At 37.1% G+C, this 25,025-nt stretch overlaps 1 protein-coding gene across 5 annotated transcripts in view; it reads right to left on the minus strand.

Moving 5' to 3' along the window:
* METTL15 (methyltransferase like 15) overlaps positions 1 to 25,025 on the minus strand; it is a 303,907-nt gene that overhangs the window by 149,388 nt on the left and 129,494 nt on the right. For all 5 annotated transcript variants that reach the window (XM_045291071.1, XM_045291069.1, XM_045291070.1 and 2 more), the window contains exon 3: positions 22,493 to 22,629. In XM_045291071.1, the coding sequence (XP_045147006.1) occupies positions 22,493 to 22,629 (137 nt within the window). The remainder of the gene's footprint in view (positions 1 to 22,492; positions 22,630 to 25,025) is intronic.

The following is a 25,025-nucleotide window of genomic DNA, read 5'->3' on the forward strand; positions in this document are numbered from 1 at the left end:
AATTTATAAATTATCAAGGGCTCATGAGGGACGGGGTAGCAGGCAGGGAGGGGAAAAATGAGGACCTAATGCTGGGGGCTTAAGTGGAGAGGAAATATTTTGAGAATGATGAGGGCAATGAATGTACAAATGCATTTTACACAATTGATGTATGTATGAATTGTGATAAGAGTTGTATGAGCCCCTAAAAAATGATAAAAATAAAAAAATAAAAATATATTTTTAAAATTATACATATTCATTGATACATACATATCTATTAATATTCCAATGTTTAGGGGATTCAGGACATTGTAATTCCTTACTTTGGGCTTTCAAGTTTGGTGAGAATAGATTGCAAGAGAGAAGGCATGGCATGTACCTGGGGAAAACAGAAACTTCGTACAGGAATCTCTCCCAGAATTTGACTATGCATCTCTCTACTTCTGTCTTTTCTTGGTCATAAGAGATGGGTTACTGTACATCTAAGTAATAGTCTTGGAAAATTTTGTGAGCTAGTCTAGAGAGTAAAAGGACAGTGTGCCAGCAGTAACTAGCAATACAGAGTCAATTTGTGTGGATCCAGGTCTTGGTGCCTGGGAAACAGAGGTAGAGATAGACGACAGATAGATGGATGGATGGATGGATGGATATATAGATAGATAGATAGATAGATAGATAGATAGATAGACAGACAGACAGACAGACAGACAGACAGAGAGGAGGGAGTAAGGGCTGGAGTTCAACTTCCATAAATCAGTCAATGAAAATCTTATGATTCACATAGGACTAATCTCTAACAGATCTTGGTAATGACTGAGGATTGTGCTTGGGGTTGCCCAGAGTTGGGGGTCAACTTGAAGGCAACTAACAATATCAACAACAGGGAAAATGACAACTTATTTCAATGAGTCAGGGCAGAATGATCTCTTAAAGCCAGAAGCATTTTGCAGTGGAATGGGCTCTAGGCTCTTATGCTTAACTCTAGGGTTTGATTCCAGATATGTCATTCACTGTATGAACATGGATATCTGCTTCTTCATATCAAAAAGTGGAAAAGGATACCAATCCTACATTTTTATTTTATTTCCTTGATGATCAAGTTTTTAAAAGAAGAGTATGAAAGCACTATAGAAATGGTTGAGTTTTAAAAAGGGCTATTATTCTTACATTGATAATTCCACAGTTAAATGTAAACTTCAACAGAAATAACCACATTAAAACCCGAATTAATCAGAAATCTTTTTGTTGTTAGGTATTGGCTCAGAGTGACCTCGTGTACCGCAGAATGAAGCACTGCCCAGTCCTGCATCATCCTCGCAATCTTTCCTGTGTTTGCAGCCATTGCTGCAGTTCCTGTGCCAATCTCTCTTATTAAGGGCCTCCCTTTTTCTCTGACCTTCCACTTTTCCAAGCATGGTATCCTTCTCAGGGAGCAGTCCCTCAGTTAACATGTCCAAAGCAGGATGACAAAGTGTTGCTATCTTTGAGTCTCAGAAGCACCCTAGCTGTACTACATCCAAACCAGATTTGTTCATTCTTTTGGCAGTCCATAATATATTCAATATACTTCACCAATATCATCTTTGTAAAGTGTATTACAAGGATTCATGTTATCTAAAACGAAGTACATGCTGTTCACAAGTAGACGCTATTCACTTAAAAACTGTTTACAGACAAAATTTCAGGTGCTGTTCTCTTAATTAATTGTTGTTGAATGAATAAATGAGTAAATTTAGTGATTTTTATTGAAACTGAAGTAAAGCCTATGCGGAGTCAAATTGGGCAGCTTTTTATAAAAGCACTTTCTTGATATCTTTTCCAATATAAGAGATCATAAGCATCTCTTTTATCTAATTTGTTCTGCTTGTTGGTTGATTGATTTCTTTATCAGTATAATAAATATTCATTGATAGCCTACAGCATTATTATAAGTATTGCTGGATCAATATTATTAAAGAAAAAAGTTCTGATGTACTTATAGTCTCGTCAAAATAGTAAATAAACAAGTAATTATCATTTATACTAATTATGTAGCACATCAGAGGTTAAAGTGCTAGGGAGGGGAAATAATAAAGCAAGGCATCATGAATTGATTGTGTATCCCCACAATACATATCTACATGTTTACTTTTATTTTGTGGTTATCTTCCATATTGCACTCTGATAAAAGTACCTTCCATATTGTGATATATTTTATAAATTTTAAACTCTATACACCAGCGATTCAATATTAGGGTGGGTTGTACCTTGAGTCATAGTCTTACAAGTGGATGTGATTCTAAAACCACCCTTACCCAAGCCACCACAATTAGTTAAGTACTAATCACCATACTTATTCAAGTCACACCCTTGCTTAAATTACACCTTTTATCTTACAAGAAATAAAGGCAGGAGGGGTAAGCAGAGAGAAAGAAACTGTTTATCATCCAGAAAGCGGACATGGCAGAGGAATCATTCAGTCCTTTGGATCCAGAGTGTCTATACTGAGACTCTCCCAGACCCAGAGGAAGACTTATGCCAGGCGCATGGGGATCTGAAGGAATGGCAAGCCTACATAGTTGCTGAAAGGAAACAATGACCTCTTCCTAGAGCTCACAGAAAAAGTCTTCCTCAGCACTGGGGTCCTGAATTCAAACATCTAACATCATAAGCTGTGAAAGAATAAAATTCTGTCGATTTAAAGTCATGCACGTATAGTATTTCTATTACAACTGTACTAGATTACCATGAAACAGGATAAGCTGTTAAAAAAAAATCTTTATTCAAAAGGTGGAACAGTACTGCTTTATATAAATCATAGTCTGATTGAGCATAAACTTGAAGAAATTAAGAACTGAGCCACAGAGAGAAAAAGGAAGTGGCCCTAAGGTGTTAGCATGCTTAGAATATTCAAAGATCGGCAAGAAGGTTCATGAAGTTAAAATGGAATCAAAGGAAGAGGGAGACATGGTAGAGCCAAGGAGTGACATGATTAATTTGCTTCTTAAAAGGGTTACTTGTTCTGGTGTGGGGAATAATAGGCTGTATACATAAAGTAGTATGAAAGGAGGAAAAATCCAATCGGACCAATAGACAACATCATGTAGAAAAACCTGAACTTTTCAAGAATTTCATTTTGCCTGGATCCACAATCAATACTCATGGAAAAAACCATCAAGAAATCAAAGAACAAATTGCATTGGGCAATCTGCCTTACAAAGTCTCTTTAAAGTGTGAAAAGCAATGGATTAAGGTAAATTTATTCTAAGAAATGATGATTGTAAATGTTTCATATGCATGTGAAAGTGAGAAAATTAATAAGGAAGACTGGGGAAGTGATAGATTTCAATTACTGTTATGGCAAAGAATATTCCAAGTACTACAGACTGACAGAAAAAGCAAATTTCTCCTGAAAGAAGTACTGCCAGAATGCTCCTTAATAACCACAATGGTGTGACTTTATCTCACAGCCTTTGAATATGAGACCAGATCCTGAAAAAGGACATCAAGATTGGTAAAGATGGAGACTCTCAACAAGATGTATTGATATGGTAGTTGAAGCAATTGGCTCAAGCATACCACTCATTCTGAGGCTAGCACAGGATTGAGCATTGTTTAATTTTGTTGTCCTTTAGATGGCACCTGACAACATGGTTGTTGTTATAGATTGCATTGGGCCCTCCCAAACCACACCTCAAAGTCCCAACCACAGGTACCTAAGAATATGATCATGTTTGGAAATAAGTTTACTGAAGATACTATTCTATAACTGAATATAACGTTATTTTGCAGAAGAGAGAGTTCTATAATGAGCGATGTCCTTGTTAAAAAGAAGAGACAGAGATGGACACATAGAAGGATAAAATGACCATGAAAGGACAGAGGCAAAAACTGGAATTACATAGACGCTGCAAGCTAAGGAAATCTTGAGACTATGAGAGGCTCGGGAGAGCAGAAAGTATCTTCGCTTAGACTCTAAGACTTAGAGCCTTTTGAGCCAACACAACCCTATCACCACTCTGACATTGAAATTGTAGACAGAACTGTGAGACAATTAATTTGAGTCATTTTATGCCACCTGATTCATGGATATTTGTTATTTTGTTCTAAAAAACTAACTTAGCCAATTCAATATCAAAACATTACTATAGAAGCAAATTTTTAAAAAATTTTAAATTTATAATTATTTTATTACTTTAAAAAAATTCTACTAGTATCACTATTCAATAGTCTAATCTATATTTATTGATTATGTTACATAACCTCCAAAGCAACTTTTTTTTTTTTTGCCCTAAAACTCAGGTACAAACGAGAATTCTTGATTCACTACTGTGTTCCATTTTAAGCATTTATATTCATGAAATCAGAAGTAATCCCTCAGTGTGAAAATTTTACATTGTTACTAAGGGTCTAATAATAAATAAAGACTAACTTTGGTTTCTACTTCAATTCTCTGCATAGTGGTAGATAAGTTTTTGAAATTCCAAGCTGAGACTAGCTCTTATTCTATTTTTCCCCATGATGTATATACTGCTACCTTAATAAGGGGAAAGTGGGTCAAGCCCTGTTAGATATTCAGAGTGTAGGTGGAAATCCTTTGACGAGCTTTCTGGGGATGCCTCTAACATGGGAATTGCTGTTGAAATTCCAGGAGAAAAAGATAAAATTCTGTCAGTAGCAATATCTCTTACAAATAAACCTTTTCACACCCACTGGAAAAAAAAAGGTTAGAAAGGTGCCTGAAATCTAGCAATTAACCAATATCATTGTAAAGTTTTACTGCAGAAAATCCTACGCTGAGCCTACACACCTCACACAATATGTTCCTTTTAATATACTTGCTGGTATGAAAAATAATGTTGCAAGATACAAAATAAGTAAGGGTGTTGTTATAAAAACTGTTTTCTACACCATTCCATGACTTCTGATATCTTTAATTGTTGTATGATATTTTAATATGATAGTCTTTATTTTTCTTTTCAAAGATATGATAAATGCTATCTACAGGAGTGAGTTTGACATACCAAATCTGAATGTTCTATTTCCGAAAACTAACACAAATTAGCATTATTGGAGACTGAGAAACATTCCTTTATAACATAGTACATCTATATACCTTCCTGTGAGGGGAAACCATCTATTTGCTTCCATTACAAAGGAACTCAAGTGGAACCAGAACTGATACTGTGTCTTCCTATAGTACAAGGTAGTATTAGGCAGTATAAGGCTGATTTCATATGAAGGTGTATTATGTGTAACCAAATTTATCACCTAATAGATCTCAATAAATACTTAATGGAAATTTAATCTGTAATTAACTTCTTATTTCCCTCTAAAAGCTGGTATTGACTTAGAACTCTCTTTAAAAGGGTGGCTTACAGTCTTCAATGGCTTCCAAATACATTATAAAATAGAGAGCAAAATAAACAGCCTATTATATAAACTTTCTTCTTCTATCCATTTAATGCAGACAATAGGAAATCATCATTCAATCATGCATATGACATTAATTATCTACTATATGCCCAGGATTATACAGGGTTTTGTAGATTTAAGCCAGGTAAAACATAGTCACCTCTCAAGGAGAACGTAGTGTATGGAAAGAAGCAAATCAAACTGGAGATGGAGAGGAAGTGTCACTTAGTCTAAAATGATAAGCAGAGCAAATAGTGCTTTGTGTAAAGGAACAGTATGATACATGAGGAGTTTATGTAACAATAGCTTTATTTCATAGAACATTTGAGAAGACTAGTGTGGAGTTATAGATAATAAACCTAGAGAAAGGTAGAGGTTAGAGCTTCAACAGCCTCATGTGGTAGTTACATAATCTGTTGTCAACTTGAGACTATTAAGAGTGAAGGGGTGGAGTTTAGTCTATCAATCAGGTCACAGCTTGATTACCTCATTTGGCACTAAGGAGATAAATAGCTTGCGGGAGGTGGTACACACACTCACTCCCTGCGAAGACATTCCTGTTGACAAGACACATGGAGCTACACGCTGATGGAGCCAAAGCCCTGGAGCTGGAGGAACCGCGTGGAGTCCCATGCCAGTGCTGAGACATTTCCGCTGCCATTGGATTCATAAGACTTTCCACACACTGGCTTGAAATCTTCCTGGATTTGGCATCATTGCATGTGTTATGTGAGTCTAAAGACTTGATACGGAACTTACAGACTAGTATCAACAAAAGGGTTAATATCAGACTTAGGGACTTGATTTTTACTGGGCTGGGATGTTTTCTTGATGTAAAATTTCTCTTTGATACAAAGTTCTCTCTTAGACACATATGAGTGTCTATGACTTTGTTTATCTAGTCTACCTGGATTAATAATACATTGATGAAAAAAAAATTAACTTGAGCCTGAAAGCTAATGCGCATCATTAAAAAGTGAAAGAATTTTACCATAGAATGAAGATAGATGCAAAATTTACCTTAGATGCAAATCATATTATTAAATTTGTATAAGAGTATTACTTGAATGGATCATTAAATTTGATCAGTGATATCTTATTATATATTACTTATCTGGTGAAGTGTCCATGGAATGTACTATTTAACAAAAACATTTCTTTCTCTGTAAATATTTGTTGAAACAGTATTTTATTTACCACATCTATTCATGCCTAAGCTGAGATTTTCAACATTTTATGCAGTTTGGGTGGTAAAATTAGGTGCCTCGACTGATATTCGGGTCGGCTTATATTTGAGCATATACAGTAAGTAGCATAAAGTCAGTTCTTCCAAGCCATTAGAGGATATTTCCATAATATCTAACACTTCTGAGTTCTGACACTCATGACCATCTATTGTAACCACCTGTTCAATATTTGCTTTTCCTGGTAAAGTGCAAAGGATTATTTTGCTCTCTTTTTCTAGCCATGTCCCTAGACTATAGTTTAATAGACTGCTCCAAAATAGGGCTTCTTGAATTGAATTATATGAGTAACAAATAATGGTAACATAAAAAATAGGATCTGATATTTCAAAAATAAATTTGGGTTTAAAACATGTTTGGTATTTTCCGTCTAGGGGATTTACTACCTGATCCTGTTAGTGCTTTGCCTGTCTGTATGTTAGATAATGAGCTCTCTCTCTCTCTTGTGATACAGAGACCTTATCTTGGGCTTCTGAGCAATCTCCATGCCAAGCCTATTTCTCCAAATACAGCAAGCTTTAAAATGAATGCTGAATTGTACATTAAATTTAGATTGTATTCTCTCAGAAGCAAGAATAAAATACTTAAGTAGATAATGCAATCCAGCAGCTGTCTCAGATTTATTTTAAATATCAGGCAAAAAGTGGGGGTGTAAAGAACAGAAGGATTATGCATGTAATTACAGCAAACTCATCTTGATTTAATTAGTTTATGATGTTAGAGAAAATACAACTATTGTTTTCATTCTTTTAATAACTCAGGAGCCCAAACATAAAGAGTTCTACTAAAATTTTCTCATATGTAATAAAATATGTCACTAAATATGTATTGTTTGTCCCAAGATAAAATAAAATTAAATCTTTCTAGGTAAAGACATTCCTGCGCCAAACAAGCTGCTATTCTTATTCTGGTACCATATGGAGATGTTAAAATGATGTAGGCAATAAAAAATGGATTATCTCAAGATGGTGGAAAGGTAGTTTATTTCTCACAATCATCATAATATTTTGCACTTCAAATGAGAGTTAAGTCAAAAAGTATTACTATAAGTTAATAAAATTTCTCTGAAACGAAGCTATTAAGATATGAAACTACTATTTCTTGACCCCTCATCCATCAAAGTCTTAATACTTTGGAATGAAGTGATTCCATTTTTCTCACCCTACCCTGAAGAATTCTGTACTCTTCAATTTCTGCCACATCTAACTGGCAGTTTTGGCATCCTTGAGGGATGCAAATCATATTATTTTCAATGTTCTTTGAGTTTGGGGGATCAAAAGAAGTCTGAGAGGACAAAAGCTGGGCCCTATTTCCCAATAAAATTCTTACAAAACAGCTGTGGCATTATTATTGTGATGGGAAAAAAAAACCCTTGGTGCAAAAATCCCAGGGTTAAGTCAATTCCAACTCATTGTGACCCTATAGAAGAGAGTAGAACTGCACACATAAGATTTCCAACACTGTAGAGCAGTGGTTCTCAACCTTCCTAATGCTGCGACCCTTTAACATAGTTCCTCATGTTGTGGTGACCCCTCCCCCAACCACAAAATTATGTTCGTTGCTACTTCATAACTGTAACTTTGCTACTGTTATGAATTATGCGACACCTGTGGAAGGGTCGTTCGGCCCTCCACAGGGATCGTGACCCACAGGTTGAGGACCGCTGCTGTACTTTAGACAACTAGACTGCCACATCTTGCTCAGGAGGCACAGCTAGTGGGTTTGAGCTGTCAACCTTTGGTTAGCAGCCAAGTGCTTAACAAGACATCATTTTAGAGGTTAGAATACAAATTCAGAAAGGCAAGTCTTTTGTCCAAAATCCCACAGCTAGGCTGAGGCAGAACTAAATCTCCAAAGAGAAACTGCTTGATTCCAAAATCTATACTGCTCCCTACCTGTGGGAATACCCACTGCTATTGATGGTGATTTGAAATGTCAGTTCCAGATCCCAAAGAGGATGGGATCCAGGTTAAGGTAATGTTCAGAGACCCTGGGGAATATACCAAGTTCTGGCAAGGCAAAGATAACACATCTAAGCAAAAAAAAAAAAAAAAAAGAGAGAGAGAGAGAAATTTAAGAAGGAGCTATACTCATTCTTGAATTATTGACAAAGTTATGTTCCAAAGACTAGGTTCTTAATGCGAACATTGACCTGTGAGCTTTGGGGCCACACCTCAGTCTTTGGTGCTGGTTAGCTCCCTGCCAGTCAGGTACCTGTCTTTGTGGGTCTTTTGATGCCCATAACATGTTAGGCACTTCTTCCACATCATGCTTTGCCCTTCACTATGGTTGCGGGTCGTGGTGGTCAGGGCTTGCCCCTACCAACCCAGGTCAAGCTCCAGGCTTCTGCACAGAATCCCTTATCTCACCTACCCACTGTCTCACTCTACCTGGTTCTCAGGCCTGTGGGCAGATGAAGCCATCTGGACCCAGCTGAGGCTGTGGAGAAGAGGCAGAGGCCTCATTGGAACAAGGTTCTGAACCTTCACTAACTCCAACACCCCTGGAACCCACTGGTTTCTCAATGCCTGGCCCCTCCTATCTTCTGAATGCTGCCTGCTCATGCCACATTTGCTGCAGGTCTTGCCCAGCTCCTCTGCCCTACCCAGTAATATGTGTGGCTTTGCTTCTTCTCACAAATCTCCTGATCCTCCCTGTCCTGCCTCATCTTTAATATCTCAAATAAATACATAATTTCATTTTATCCATAAATTTAAAATGTTGTTTAACAAGATAGTCAGAAAATGAAGAAAAGAATTTATGAATTGTGAACTGGTGGTTAGGAGAACTACAAAGGGATGGAGAAGCACCCTGAAAGTAGGGAAGAGGCCAGGGGATGGACCTGTGACTGGAACCCTTCAGAGCCAGAGCTGCCTCCTGATGGATGCTGTGAACAGTAGTGGTTGTTCAAGAGGGCTATGGCCACTACTCGCATACACTCTAACCTCACTCCCCTTTGCTTTCTGTTTCCCTACCAGTTCCTCTTGTTTGCTAAATCCAACTAGAAGTCAGAGTAAATGGATGTCTGTTGATACACCCATAAAAATTACCTGCTAATATAGTCAAGAGACCAAAAGAAGCATTGCATTAGTAAATCTGCTGCACAAAAACTCTTGTGCCTGACGAAGCCAATTGGACCTTGAATACAGAAGATCAAATAAGAAATGAAGTATTTGAATTCTGGTGGTGGTGAAGAATATTAAAAACAATCTGTCTTGCAAGAAGTAAGGCCAAAGTGCTCCTTAGGATGGCAAAGCTTTGTCTTATCTACTACGGACATGTTAGGAAAACCCAGTCCCTGGAAAAGGACATCATGTTTGGTAAAGTGAAGGGGCAGCCACAATGAGGAAGCCCCTCAATGAATGGAGTGACACAGTGGCTGGAACAATAGGCTCTAGCATAGGAGCAATTGTGTGGATGGTGCACGATGATGGGGCAATGCTTCGTTCTGTCGTGCATAAGGTTGCAATGGGTTGGAAGTGACTGGATAGCCACTAACAACAGCAATGACAGGGGTACAGATCACTGTGGACAAAGGTCAGGGGAGGATTTAGCACACCTGATAGGATTTCAGAAAAGTAAGGATATACTTTAAAGGCTGAGAAAAATAGTTTACTTGGTACACTTGAAACAAAGTAACTTTCTTAGCATGTTGAACATGCCTTCTCTACCCTACTAATGCTATATACAGCAAATGTCTTGAATACGGGTATTACGTCTTTTATCTCTTACTTTTGAACTTTATTCCACTCTGTCATATGCTCTCTCTCTCTCTTCAATGTCTAGATTTCACATTCTCTCTCAATGGAAGGTAATTAGGCTAAGTACATGGTAAAGGATGGCAGCTTGTAGGGGGGTTCCAATTCTCTAGATAAATCCTATGCCAGAAAGCAAAATTTCCATCAAGTTCATTGATTTCTGTTTTATCTGAGTCAAAATAATTATTTGTGAACTTCCATATATTTACCAAGGAAAGAGCTAGGTACAAGCATGCATTAGAGATAATTTCTGTATTCCAGTGAACACTGATTACCCAAGTGAGCACGTGTGATGCAGCCAAAGATGACTGTGCTTTTCAAAAACAATCACTATACACAGAAATATAGTTTGACTCCAATCCCACACGGTGGTGGTAGGGGGGTACAGATTTATAAATTCATAGGCAAATGGAATTTTTCCATGAACTTTTTGAAGCCTCTTTGTATACCGCTTTAGATGGTTCTCTCCCGCTCATTCACTCACATTGTTTGTTTTACAGTTCCTCCAATGTGCTATTCTCTTTCCAGTTAAAGGCTGGTGTTTTCTTTTTTCTTACTACAGCCAATGTTCTCTGGCTTCACCATCTTTCTTTCTCTCCCTCACCTAGCTAACAATCACTCATCCTTCAGGTTCTGCCTTGAATTCACTAAGCTAGATGTCTCTTGGATCTTCCAGAGTAGTTTGGGTCCCAATTTGTTGCTATGTCACAGTAAAAACACAATGAATTACCCCTGATCTCAGTTGCAATTAAACAGATAGTTGTGAAATTATCTGTTTCCCATCTGATGTCTGTTTACAAAAAAAGCTCTGTGAAGGCATGAACTTTTTGCATCTGGAGTCCTAAAACCTAGTTGGCACAATACATAGTTATAGAATAAACACATTCTATCAAGCCTTCAGGTTGAATAGTAAACGAGACAGTCAAGGACTTTTACTTCTCCAAATGAAAGAAAGCTCACACGTCTTGAGCAGTGGTGACATTTAATAATATTTGGTGAGATATATATCTTATTTTAGTAATCCTCATGCCACTGAAAATAGCCAAAAGGTGGCAGACCATCATCAATAGTCAAAAATAGTCTGGTTAAATTTTTTGTTTGTCCATTTTTATAGTTATGAAAAAATTTCACTCTGATGCTGCATAGCAGAACTTTCACCTATGGTTAGTATGATTATTATCCTAGTGGTCGAAATTTTTGGTATATTGGGTTGCTAAAGATAGTTTATTTATTTACATAATGTCTATACTGGTTGAGTTTGGGCTGTGGTAGAAAATTTGATGACTTGCTTCTACTGCACTATCGTAACCTGGTAGAAAGAAAACAAGAAGCAAGTCTGAAGCTATGAGTGCTAGACTAGGTTCCTATGTGACTAGACTATGAGTTCTTCCCTAGGTTCCTGTGTGAATTTGGCAAAAAATAAAAAGAGAGAGAGAGAGAGAGAGAGAATAGAGTCTTAAAAGAAAGAGAGGCAAGAAAAGTTATAACATAAGAGTAACAGAGTAATCATATCACAGGTAAATATACTTCTAGCTTCCTAACAAAATCACGCAGGGAATAATACTTTAATATAAAAGATAAAACTAATGAAATCCACTTATGCTTTCTGAAAACAAACAATTGAAACAACAGACACAAACAAACAAAAAAAAAGAAATGTAATGGTATCAAAATCTGTAAGTATTCCTCAGTAATGTGCAAGATTCAGGAAAAACCAAAATAAAACTCTTCTAACTAAGTGTGAGATGTGGGCCCTACTTCAACACAATAGAGCCAGTTAGTAAGTTCCATTTTCATCAATGGACTACGATGGTGCAATTATGAGTGAGCTTACTTTTTCTTTACTTTCTCCACATATTATAATTTTAGTCTAATATATATATGTCTACCTGGCAAACTGTTAAAAGTAACAGCTTATCACATTTTTAGGATATTTAAAATCATAGTCAAGTAATGGAATTAATTATATATACGAGGGAGAACCCCCCACCCCTCAAAACCGGGATTTTGCTAGGCAAACTAGAGCTTTCATAGTACACATTTTCCCCCCTAGGCAAGCATCTAGAAACTTGCTCTGAGTTAGTCCACCCAGTGGCATCACTTGGGAAGGTTCTTTCTAGTCATAGTGAATTTTTCGTAATAGCAGTAATGCTTGAACTTTGATTTTCATGATAGCTGATTGAAGGCTTACGATCTAAAGCTTGCAGCTGTGAAATTTTGTTTCCTACTTGGGAAAAATGCCGCAGAAACTGTTGTGATGTTGAACACAGCTTACAAGGACAGTGTTATGGGAAAAACTCAAGTGTATGAGTGGTTTTCTCATTTCAAAAATGGTGAAATGTCGATTGATGATAAACCTCATTTTGGATGTCTGACAACTTCCCAAATGGACAAAAATGTCAACTCATAGTGCATTTGGAGTTCATTCCACCAAGTCAGACAGTTTCAACCTTTCTATTTAGATTTCCTGAAAAGATTGCATAATAGTGTACGACAAAATAGGCCAGATTTATGGGCAAACCAGGAAGGGAATATAACAGATCAGCAATGGGAGCAAAGCCAAGCAACAAAACCCTGAGGAGTCACAAAAACCGACTTCAGGCTATTAGGGACAGGTTCCCAGAATGCTCCATGACCAGTGGGGAGAAAGTCATAAAGGTCAGTGGACATACCTGGAATTATGTATACTTTTGGGGGGATTTTTGGCTTTTTTTTTTCATCTCTTTTTATTCACTCTTTTGTTTAGCCTCCATTATTGTTGTTTTTTCTACCTATGTAAGACAGGCATGAAAAGCAAGTTTGAGAAAGCAATGGGGCCGACAGTTCTGGAGGGACTTATAGGTAGGAGGAGGCAGGGAAAGGGGAGCGGTGAGCAAATAATGCCATAGACAAGGGAACAACTAGGGAATTAAAATCAACAACGAGGAGGGTGTAGAGATCCTGGGGGTGTTGGAGCAACAGCAATCTAGCTGAGAGGAATTACTAAGAGGCAGAAGAAGACCAAGCATGATGGTGGGGTGGAAGGAAGGTAAAAGGAAGCAGAGGAATATCTAGGAAACAAAGCTATGAAGAGAGGTATAAACATAAGCATGCACTTATATTAACTCATAAAAATAGAGGTATAGATCTATGCACATATATTTATTTGGCAATACATTGAGGAAGTGGATGGACTTTGGGCCTCTGGTCAAGCCCTGCATCCATACAAGAACACTTTGTTCTAACAACCTGGCATTCTATGATTCTCACCCTCCCAACATGATCACTGAAGACAAAATGGGTGCATAAGCAAATGTGAAAAAAGCTGATGGTGCGTGGATATCAAAAGATACAGTATCTATGGTCTTAAAGGCTTGAAGTTCAACAAGGAGGCATTGTGTGGATATCAAAAGATACAGTGTGTTAGTCTGGGTACTTTAGAGAAAAAAATCCAAAGAAACTCATGTATAAGAGAGAGTTTTATATAAAGGGTAAGTACGCATAAAAAAAACATCCAAACCCAGTGCTGCCCAAGGCCACAATTCCAACATTAACCCATTAACACATATGTCCAACACCAATCCACAAAGTCCTCCCCGATCTCTGACTGGAGGAACAAAGTCGAATCAATGAATGTGTAAGCATCTTAGTGCTGGCAGGGGTCTCCACACACTGCTCCAGCACACAAGGCTGCATCAGGGTAGGTCCATGCAGCTTCTCCTTGGGGATGTCTTACCAGCTGAAGTGAGCCTTGCCAACTGAAGCAGAGAACTAGCTAAGGCAGCTGCACCCTGATCTGACCATCAAAAAGCAAGATACCCAAGAACTAGAAAGAAGAGACTCACTGAGTCATTTAACTCTCCACCCTTCAATTAACCCCACATGTGTTTATTGGCCAGGTTGATACAATAAATTATCTCATACAGCATCTATGGTCTTAAAGGCTTGGAGTTCAACAAGGAGCCATCTAGCAGAGAAGCAACACACCCACATAGAAGAAACATACCAACCTGTGTGATCCTGAGGTGTCAACAAGATCAGGTAAAAGGCATCAGAAGACCACAAACAAACAAACAAACAAACAAACCATACTACTGAGAACAAGGGGGCGGGGGGTCAGAGCAGAGATCCCAAACCCATCTGTAGACAACAAGACATCCTTTGACAGAAGGGGCACATGGAACAGATGAGTCAACCAGGGCGCAGTAAAGTACCAATGAAACACACAATATGACTGGTTGTTTAGGGCTTCCTCACCCCCCACTAGCATGACCCCAGTCCTGTCTTTCAGTTCTGGCTAGAATGAAGCATGTACACTGGTACAGATAAGAAATCACGATACATGAAATCCAGGTCAGATAAAAGCCTCAGCAAGAGAAATGGGAGTAGCGATACCAGGACAGGAGGGAACAGGTGCGGGGAGGAGGGGAGGAAGGGGAAACCAATGACAATGATCGACACATAGCCACTAACACCATGCCCACCAAGGGGGAAGAACAACAGAAATGTGGGTGAAGGGAGACAGCAGTAGGTGTAAGATATTAAAATAATAGTAATTTATAATTTATCAAGGTGTCACAAGGGAGGAAGGTAGGGAAAAAAAGAGGACCCTGATACCAAAGGCTCAAATAGAAAGTAAATGTTTAGAAAATGATGACGGTAGTATAAGTACAAATATGCTCAATACAAATGATATATGCATTGTTAAAAGAACTGTAAGAGACCCCAATAAAATGATTTTTTTTTTAAAAAGGCCTGTTCCATGGCAGACAGGGAACTGGTTTTGCCACCATGACAATGCACCTGCTCATGCAGCCATCTCAGTGATCCAGTTTTCAGCAAAATCCAACATGCCTCCTGGTAGGGTGTGACCAAGGATAATATAACCGAGAAGAATTACTGAAACCCAAATGAAGGCTGAACAAGTTGGCGGGATAAGAGGAAGGTAAAGGAAATAGAGGAAAGAGCTAGGAGGCAAAGGGCATATATAGAAGTCTAAATAAAGGCATGTACATATGTAAATATGTTTATAAATGAGGATGTGGAAAAAGATCTATGTACATATATGTACAGGCTTAATATTAGGGTAGCAGATGGACATTGGGCCTCCACTCAAGTACTCCCTCAATGCAAGATAACTTTGTTGTATTAAACTGGTATTTCATGATGCTTGCCTTCCCGACACAATCGCTGAAGACAAAGCAGGTGCATAAGCAAATGTGAAGAAAGCTGATGGTGCCCAGCTACCAAAAGATATACCCTGTTTCCCCTAAAGTAAGACATCTCCCGAAAAAAGACCTACTTACGGTTTTGCCTCTTGCTGAAATATAAGTCATCCCCTCGAAAATAAGACCTCCCCGAAAAAAAGGCCCTCAGAAGCTACTGTAACTCTGGACTCTGGACCGTAGCAGTGGGTGCCGCCACGCAGCTCACTGTTGGCCGCAACACCGCTGGAGCAGACAAGAAGTGCGAGGTCTCTTTTAATAAACAATAAAAGTGTACCGTATTCTTCTTCATGGAAAAGTAAGACATCCCCTGAAAATAAAACCTAGCGCATCTTTGGGAGCAAAAATTAATATAAAACACTGTCTTATGTTTGGGGAAACAGGGTAGCGTCTGGGGCCTTAATGGCTTGAAGGTAAACAAGCGACCATGTAGCTCAGAAACAAGAAAGCCCACATGGAAGAAGCACACCAGCCTGTGTGATCACGAGGTGCCAAAGGGATCAGTTATCAGGTATCAAAGAACAAAAAATTATATCATTGTGTGCTCACCTCCCTGATATGATCAGTGAAGACAAATGGGTGTATAAGTAAATGTGGTGAAGAAAGCTGATGGTGCCTGGATATCAAAAGCTATAGCATCTGGGGTCTTAAAGGCTTGAAGGTAAACAAGCAGCTATCTAGCTCAGAAGCAACAAAGCCCACATGGAAGAAGTACACCAACTTGTGTGATCACGAAGTTTCGAGGGATCTGGTATCAGAAATCATCAGAACAAAAATATCATATCATTGTGAATGAGGGGGATTGTGGAGTGGAGACCAAAAGCCCATCTGTAGACAATTGGACATGCCCTTACAGAAAGGTCGTGGGGAAGAGAGGAGCCAGTCGGAGTGCAGTGTAGCCAAGATGAAACATACAACTTTCCTCTAGTTCCTAAATGCTTCCTCCCCGCCCCCTATCATGATCTCAATTCTACCTTACACATCTGGCTAGACCAGAGGATGTACACTGGTACAGATAGGAACTGGGAACACAGGGAATCCAAGGGCAGATGATCTCTTCAGGACCAGTGGTGAGAGTGGCGAAGCCGAGAGGGTGGAGGGAGGGTGCTTTGGAAAGGGGGAACAGATTACAAGGATCTACATATAAACTGCTCCCTGGGGGATGAACAACAGAAAAGTAGGTGAAGGGAGATGTCAGACAGTGTAAGATATGACAAAATAATAATTTATACATTTTCAGGGGTTCATGAGGGAGGGGGTAGTGGGTAGGGAGGGGAAAAATGAGGAGCTGATGCCAGGGGCTTAAGTGGAGAGCAAATGTTTTGAGAATGATGAGGGCAATGAATGTACAAATGTGCTTTACACAATTGATTTATGTATGGATTTTGATAAGTTGTATGTGCCCCTAATAAAATGATTTAAAAAACAGCATGCCTCCTTTGCCCCATGCACCTAAGTCACCTGACTTCACTCTGTGTGACTTCTTTTTGTTTCTGTGAATGAAGAGAGACATGAAAAGACAGCGATTTGACAATGTAGAAGAGATGAAGAAAAAAAATGAGGGAGGTGCTGTCAGCCATCCAAACAGATAAACAGATACATTTGTGTGTGTGTGCACGCGTGAGGGGGGGGGTGGCTGGGGGGGGAGTACCCCTTCATATATTTATTCTGTATATACAATTATATTTTCCAAATTAAAAATAAAGAGCACATATGACTTGTAAAATTCAGGAGCAGAAAACATTGTTTTAAGAAATTGTATTCTAACAATCATATTCTACTGTGGTAAAAGTCAGCTCACACCCCACTGCTCCAATTTAGATGTGTTTCCTCTGCTACAGTCTTCAAGGACAATGGAGAAAACGTTCAGTTTTCAAACAACAGGTGATCTTATGTTATCTCTTCTGAAAGAACTAAAGTGGGTTACCTGAAAATCCACCTTTCCTATAAATTGCTTAGTTTTCTTTAAAAAATATAGGTCTGTTATTCTTTGATAGAGTAAAAAATGGGTTTTGGAGGGACATAATCGTCAACTTTAGAATAAAAACAAAGTCAATTAATTATTTAAATTATTGCTGACCCTTGAACAACATAGTCAACACTTTGCGGGTCCCCTTCTACATAGAATTTTTTTTTACAAAAAGGTCAAGCAACAATACTTTCCACTAAATCAGTTAGTCTCTCTACTAAATACAGTGACACAGTAAATAATGATCTCTCTTAGTACCTATGTAACTTGGTACTTATATATTTTTCATCATGCTTAGTGCAATACTATAAAACTTGAATAACAACCTGGGACCTATCCGCAGCGCCATAGTGATGTGGGAAGTGCTCTCAAAAGGCAGAGAAAATTATGACATTACAAAATGAAGGTGAAAGGCTTGCTATGCACAGCAGCTCACAGTTTGCAGCCATGGCGGCCTCCACGTCAAGGTGAATGACCCAGCATTGTAAGGAGGAAAAGAAAATGTGCGAACTCATCATAGTAAGCACACCAGCAGGTGCGAAAACTCTACCCTTCTTGAAAATACCATTTTTCTCATATTGCAAATGCTCTGGTCTATAATACATAAAAATATACAAAGAATGTGCTAATCAACTGTTGTATATCAGTAATAAAGCGCCTGGTCAACAGCAGGCTATTAGTATTTAAATTTGGGGGGAGTCAAAAGTTAAATGTGGATTTTTAACTGCTGGGGGCGGGGGGGCGGGGGGTGGGGGGAATCAGTGCCCCTATCTCCCAACCCATTTTGTTCAAGGATAAAATGTACTATATTTCCTCAAAAACACCCATTGAAATAGAGAATTATTCTTGTTCCACAAATTATATTTATATGAAGTTTTAAGATTATCTAAATTGTCTATTAATCTAACCAACCCTTTATTCATTATTCTCAAAAATGACTCCAGCTTGAATTTATGCTCTTTAGTTTGTGTATATTTATTTGTGCTTTAACTAAATACACATATTTCTAAATAACAAATAGCATGAGTTTATATTGCATATATAGACATATATGTGAATGGGTGTATATGTATATATACTTAAATATGTATATACACATTGATACAACTACCTCTGTATGTATACACACACACACACACACACACACACAGAAACCAACACACACTCAAACACACACACATAGCTCCAATCAGATTATCCCACTGCCGTTTAGTCAATTCTGAAACATGAAGATTTGATAGCAATTCTTCCCTAAGTTTTCAAGGATGTATATCTTAATAGAAGCAGACAGTTGGACATTTTAGTGAGCAACCCAATGCGTAATGCACTATGCCCTGAAGGTGCGTGTGCATGCAAATACACACACACACACACACATCAAAAAGTACTGCTCAATGGGTTCCAGTACTTTCATACAAGGATTATTCCAAACAAATTATGTTTAAACAAATCTTGGCTTTCAGGAGATGGCTACAAACAAGTTCTCTCAGTAATGCATTGCCTTATTCTCATTCCAAAATCAAAACAAAATTCCTCCCTGAGAGAAAGATGAGGTTTTCTACTCCCACAAAGGTCTACAATCGCGGAAACTCAGAGGCAGTCTGGTGCTGCTGTTAGGTAAGGGTTGGACTGCTAAACACAAGGTATAAAGTTCCAATCCACCAATGGCTCCATAGCATGTAGTGCAAGCACTCTGCCTTGGAAACCTTTGTAGAATTCCTGTAAGTGGGAATCAGCTTTGTGTCACTGGCTTTGGACTTTGGGTTATATTTTGGCTGTTTCACACACTGGATTTATTATCTTGTCAATTTTATTGAAATTCTATTTATGTAATAAGTATTAAACTTTTTCTACCCTTTCAAACATTTCTTTTTGAAATTAGTTGCTTGGAAATTGTGTCACATTTTCAATTCATTAAAAATTATTTCCGTTGGTATTTCTGTAGCATTATAGTTTGGAGTCTTGATCAATGAACTTTCCCTACTCCTGTTTTGTGGATGCAATAGCTTTAATTTCCCATAGAATTTTTACCTGAAGGTTTTCACACATTTTTACACTATTTGGAAGGGCTTTTTGGGTTGTTTTTCATTGTGATTTACAATAAGACAGTATTTTTCATGACAAATATACCGATGTCATTTATTTATAATACATTATTTATTCAATGAATTAAAACAACTCTATATTCTACTAAGATATTTTATAGCACAGAATGTATTTCTAGATTTTCTCTTTCACGTACTTATATGTCTACACTTATGCCAATATCACAGGTTTAATTACAGCAATTTTATAATATGGTATGATAATCTGTGCTGGCAAGTTTATAAACTTCAAGAAAACTAAAGAATTTCATTTAATTTTAGCTTTTTATTTGGAAAAGTAAACTTGTTAGTCAATTTAGTCATAAATACTTTATTTAGTTTTAGGTACATTTATCAACAAATGTCTTCCCTCATTGTCTTTTCTAGATACACAATAGTTGATATATAGTCCTTTTCCCATTAGGTGAGCATCCAGCAACTCACTCTGAGTTAGTGCACTCAGTGGCATCACCTGGGAAGATTCTGTCTGGTCACAGTGGATTTTTTTGTAAAAGCCATTTCACTCAAACCTTGTTCTTTGTGATGGCTGATTTAAGATAACAGCTTGTGGCTGTGAAATTTTGTTTCTTGCTTGGCAAAAATACTGCAGAAACTGTTGTGATATTGAACACAGCTTACATGAACAGTGCTATGGGAATAACACAAGTGTTTGAGTGGTTTTCTCATTTCAAAAAAGGTGAAATATAGATTGATAAAAAATCTCACCTGGATGTCCGGCAACTTCCCTAATGGATAAAAATGTCGACTTGCAGTGCATTTGGAGTTCGTTCCATCGGGTCAGATTCTTAATCAAGCTTTCTATTTAGAGGTTCTGAAAAGATTGCATAACAGTGTGCGAGAAAAAAGGCCTGATTTGAGGAAGAAGGGGAACTGGTTTTGACACAATAACAATGAACCTGCTCAATCAGCCATCTCAGTGCACCAGGTTTTGGCGAAAAACAGCATGACTCTGCCCCATATACCTTGCTCACCTGACCTTGCTCTGTGTAACTTTTTGTTTCTGTGAATGAAGACGGACAGGAAAGGACAAGGATTTGATGATGCAGAAGAGATAAAGAAAACACAAGGGAGGTACTGTGAGCCATTTAAACAGAAGAGTTTGAAAAATGTTTCCAAGAATGGAATCACAGATTTGACATATGTATTAAGTATAATGGAAAGTACTTTGAAGGTGTAAGTTGTTTTGTAAAAAATGTAAATATATAGCTTTGGGGAAAAAAATAACTCATGTGTTTGTGGGGGGAGTACCCTCTTTTTTGTGTGTGTATGTGTGTATTTAGCAAAGAAACTTATCAAGCCATTTTATTAATTTTACAAGTACATGTATATTTTTAATCATTAACAATCTGTCACTTATCATACTGTGGGGGTTGTATATTGCTGACAGAAACTATTTGACTAATATTTCCCATACTATTATCACCTTGGTAGACAAGTTACACGGGAGCTTTCAGACTAAAAGAGGTTATAAGGAAAATAGTGGCATCATACTTCTTAAGAATAAGCCTCTGAAAATCCTATGCTACTGAAAATCATAGGAAGCACACTTCTCTGGCACAAGTCGAGTTGCCATGAGGTAAAAGTCAACTAGATGGCAGTTGATAAAAGACCTTTGAAATTTTAGGTCATAAGTGAATTTATAAGACTTTCGACAAAAATGACTCTCTTAAAATGATTAAGTCTGATTTCTGAATGAGAGACTGTTTTTAAAATGTGTTTCATTATTATTTTAGTAATGAATAGTAACTTATTGTTACTATACAACATCATATAAATTACAGAGATTCTATACAATTCCTAATCTCTCAGAGAAAAGTCTATGTATAATTAGTTACTTTTTATTGGGGAAGTCAATCACATTCACTTCACTTGCAGAGTCTGAGACCTAAGGGGGTTTGAAAAGGCTATGCTAGATTACTAATCGAATCTTTATTCCTTATCTTTGATTAAAATATTCCATGGTCATACTGTTACTAACTCATAAAAAATATTTTCATATTGGGGAGCTAAATAGTAAAAATCATAGTTTACATGGAGAATAGACACTGCTGAAATACCTGTATTTTCTTGGTTCTCTCTCTGGGAATGAGAGAATTACTTAACCCAGAAAACGTATCTTTCACATATTTAGTGATGGCCATCTTGACTCCAGTATATTCTCCTCTTTTAGGGTGATGGCTTCTAAACAATACAGCACATAAACTTAATGCCCTCATTTAATTGTCTTCTTTAAAAATATGTTTACGTCACTCATGAAAACAATATTTAAAATTTTTTTTAAATTCTACATTGGAAACTGATGAATTCTTATAAGTTCTCTATGACAAAGATAGATTACTCTAGCTTTACTTTTGAATTTCAGAAAGAATTTAGATAAAACAAATGATTTATTTTAAAGTATGTGAGTTCTACAGAATTCACATACTTATTTACTCAACTAAATTTTTGAAAACCATACTTTGTGAAAAAATTTAAAGAATATTTTTAATAATACATTATTTTCAAAATGTCATTCATGGATAATTTCATTCACCTTCAATACTGTAGCCAGGAGTGAGTTTTCAATATATTTTTGTGGATTCATAAAAGAAATGTAGAAACATTAAAAAATTTTAAAGGCACTAAATTCATAAGATGTACATTAATTCTTGCTGGACAAATAGATGGGAATTTGAGGAGACTTCAAAAAGTTTATGAAAAATGGAAAATTAAAGGCCCTCACGTATGGTAGATTGAGATATGGTATCAATCTGGAGGAAAAAAATTCCCAGGTGGAAAATCAAGTTTTGTAAAACTCAACCCCAAAAAACTTAGAAAATGTAAGAGTATTACTTACGGATATAATTCTGAAAGCTTTTCAGCTATTGCATAAGCCGTTGGGTCTCTATCTAGGGCATACAGAGTAATATCTGATTCCTTGTGTAGCATGGCTCTTGTATGTCCTCCTGATCCAAATGTCATATCTAGAAAAATCTACCCAACAGAGAAAAATAAGATTACCACTTAACTGGAACAGCACATATTCTTGCCAAATAATTACTTTAATTTCTAGCATCATATAATTTTACATTTTAATAGATTTAATGAATTTAATAGTAAATATAAAAATGATTACAATCTTTTCCCTAGATTATATAAGCATTCAACTTGCTATACATGAGATCTAGCTCAATTATAAGTGAACAGTCCACTATAACTGGTCAGAGTTATAGTGACCAATTTAAGTGACCAATTCAAGACAGAGAAAATCTCCTCCATAGGGTCACAGTAATCACAATGCTTTCTGCATTTCTTAGAGCTTTCTAGCTGTCTACTGGTAATGACATTTCCAGTGATTTCTCATTTGGAGATGGCTGACAACATAGTTCAAAATGTTTAGTATACTCAAGAGCCTCATTGCTGTAAATAAGTGACACATCTGTAAAAAGGTGAAAACCTGTGTGACAGATATGCATACAATGAGCAAAAAGCAACAACAATAATACAAAAGAATAGCTGCTGAAGCTATTTATGTATAACCAAATACGTTGTGGGGTTTGGATTCTTGGTTTAGAGGTTGAGAGTTATGATTCATTATATATGAAGTTATTTATCCAATTCACGTATTTAGTGTTTCTGTTCTACCTCCTAGTTGGTTACATAGTCCTAGAGGTCTTAAAAGCTGACAAGTGGCTATTGAAGCCACAACATTTAGTCTCTGTACATTTGCACATTTGAAGTAACAGAGCAAAAAGGAGAATCAGGAATAGGAAGAGGTTATTGAATGTGCAAAGCATGGAAATATTATCAGATATTACAGACCTAGCAAATGGAAAAGGAACATCGTCGGTATAGTGGGGGAGGATGGGCCCATGGGGTGCTCAAACTGTGACTGAAGAGGAGCTACTTTCCTAAAGTCGAGTGGACCCTGTAATGTTCATGGAATTAAGACTGTGGGAGTGGAGACTTTGGTATCTTCATTTACTGATGGAGAACAATTTAAGGTGAAAAAAAACAGCTGCAAAATCTATTAATAAAAAGAATGTGGAATGTATGAAGTATGAAGCTCAAAAAACTAAGTCAGCGAAGATGAAATGTAACTCATAAAGAAAAATATTTGAGGTATTAGTGTGCTAAAAATGGATTGGTATCAGTTCTTTTGAATCAGAAAATGATAGTTTACAGTGCTGGGAATGATACAATGAAAAGGAATGCAGTTGCATTCATTGTCAAAATTGACAATACAAGAACCATTTTGAAGTACAATGCTATCTGTGATAGGATTATATCTGTTTACTTTAAGGAAATCCAATCAATACAATTATACTTAAATTTATGCACCAACCACAAAGGTAGTGATGAAGAAATTGAAGAAGTGTCCCAACCATTTCTGACTTAAATTGATCAAACATGGAATCAAGATGTGTTGGCGATTGGAAATGCAAAAGATGGAAACAATGAAAAACATTTTCTTGGTGATAGAAATGAAGCTGGAGATTGCATGATAGAATTTTGTTCCTAGCAAATACTTTTTTTCAACAACACAAATAGTGACTATACACATGGATTTCCCCAGATGGGAAACATGGAAACCAAATTGACTACATACATGGAAAAAAACACAGGAGAAACTCAATATCAGCAGCTACAACCAGTCCACGGGCTGAATGTGGAAAAGACCATCAATTGCTCATATGCGTTCAGGATAAAGCTGAAGAAAATAAAGATAACTCCATGAGAATGAAAATATAAACAAGCCTATCCCATCTGAATTTCTAAAACATCTCATAAATCGATTTGACTCACTGAACACTAATGACAGGAGACCTGATGCGCTGTGAGAGAACATCAAAAATATTCTTAAGAAAGCAAAAGTTTGGAAATGATGATGCAAATATGCTTGATACAACTGATGTATGGACTATAATAAGAGCTCTAAGAGCCCCAATACAATGAAATAAATGTTAAAGTGGTCATTATAGAGACAGGAAAGAAAAGATCAAAGTGGATGTCAAAAGACATCAGAAACTTGATGAGAAGACTGAAACAATGTTATCCATAGAACAGCTGAGGACAAGGGAAGAAAATGATGAAGATAAGAGCTGAACAGAAAATTTCAAAGGGCAGCTTGCAAACACAAGGTAAAATATTAAATATTTTAATGAGAGGTAAAGATTTACAGTTAGAAAACCAAAAAGGAAGACCATGCTCAGCATATCTAAAACTGAAAGAATTCAAGAAAAAAATCCAAGTCAAGAGCTTTAATATTAAAAGATTCTATGGGCAAAACAATGATATAGGAAGCATCAAGAAATATGGAAAAAATATACCGACTCACTGTATCAAAAACAACAACAAAATAAAATTGGTCAACATTCAAACATTTCAGT

The sequence above is a fragment of the Echinops telfairi genome, unplaced genomic scaffold, assembly GCF_000313985.2.
Source record: "Echinops telfairi isolate 266 unplaced genomic scaffold, ASM31398v2 ScPeMD7_60;HRSCAF=208, whole genome shotgun sequence".
Taxonomy (NCBI): domain Eukaryota; kingdom Metazoa; phylum Chordata; class Mammalia; order Afrosoricida; family Tenrecidae; genus Echinops; species Echinops telfairi.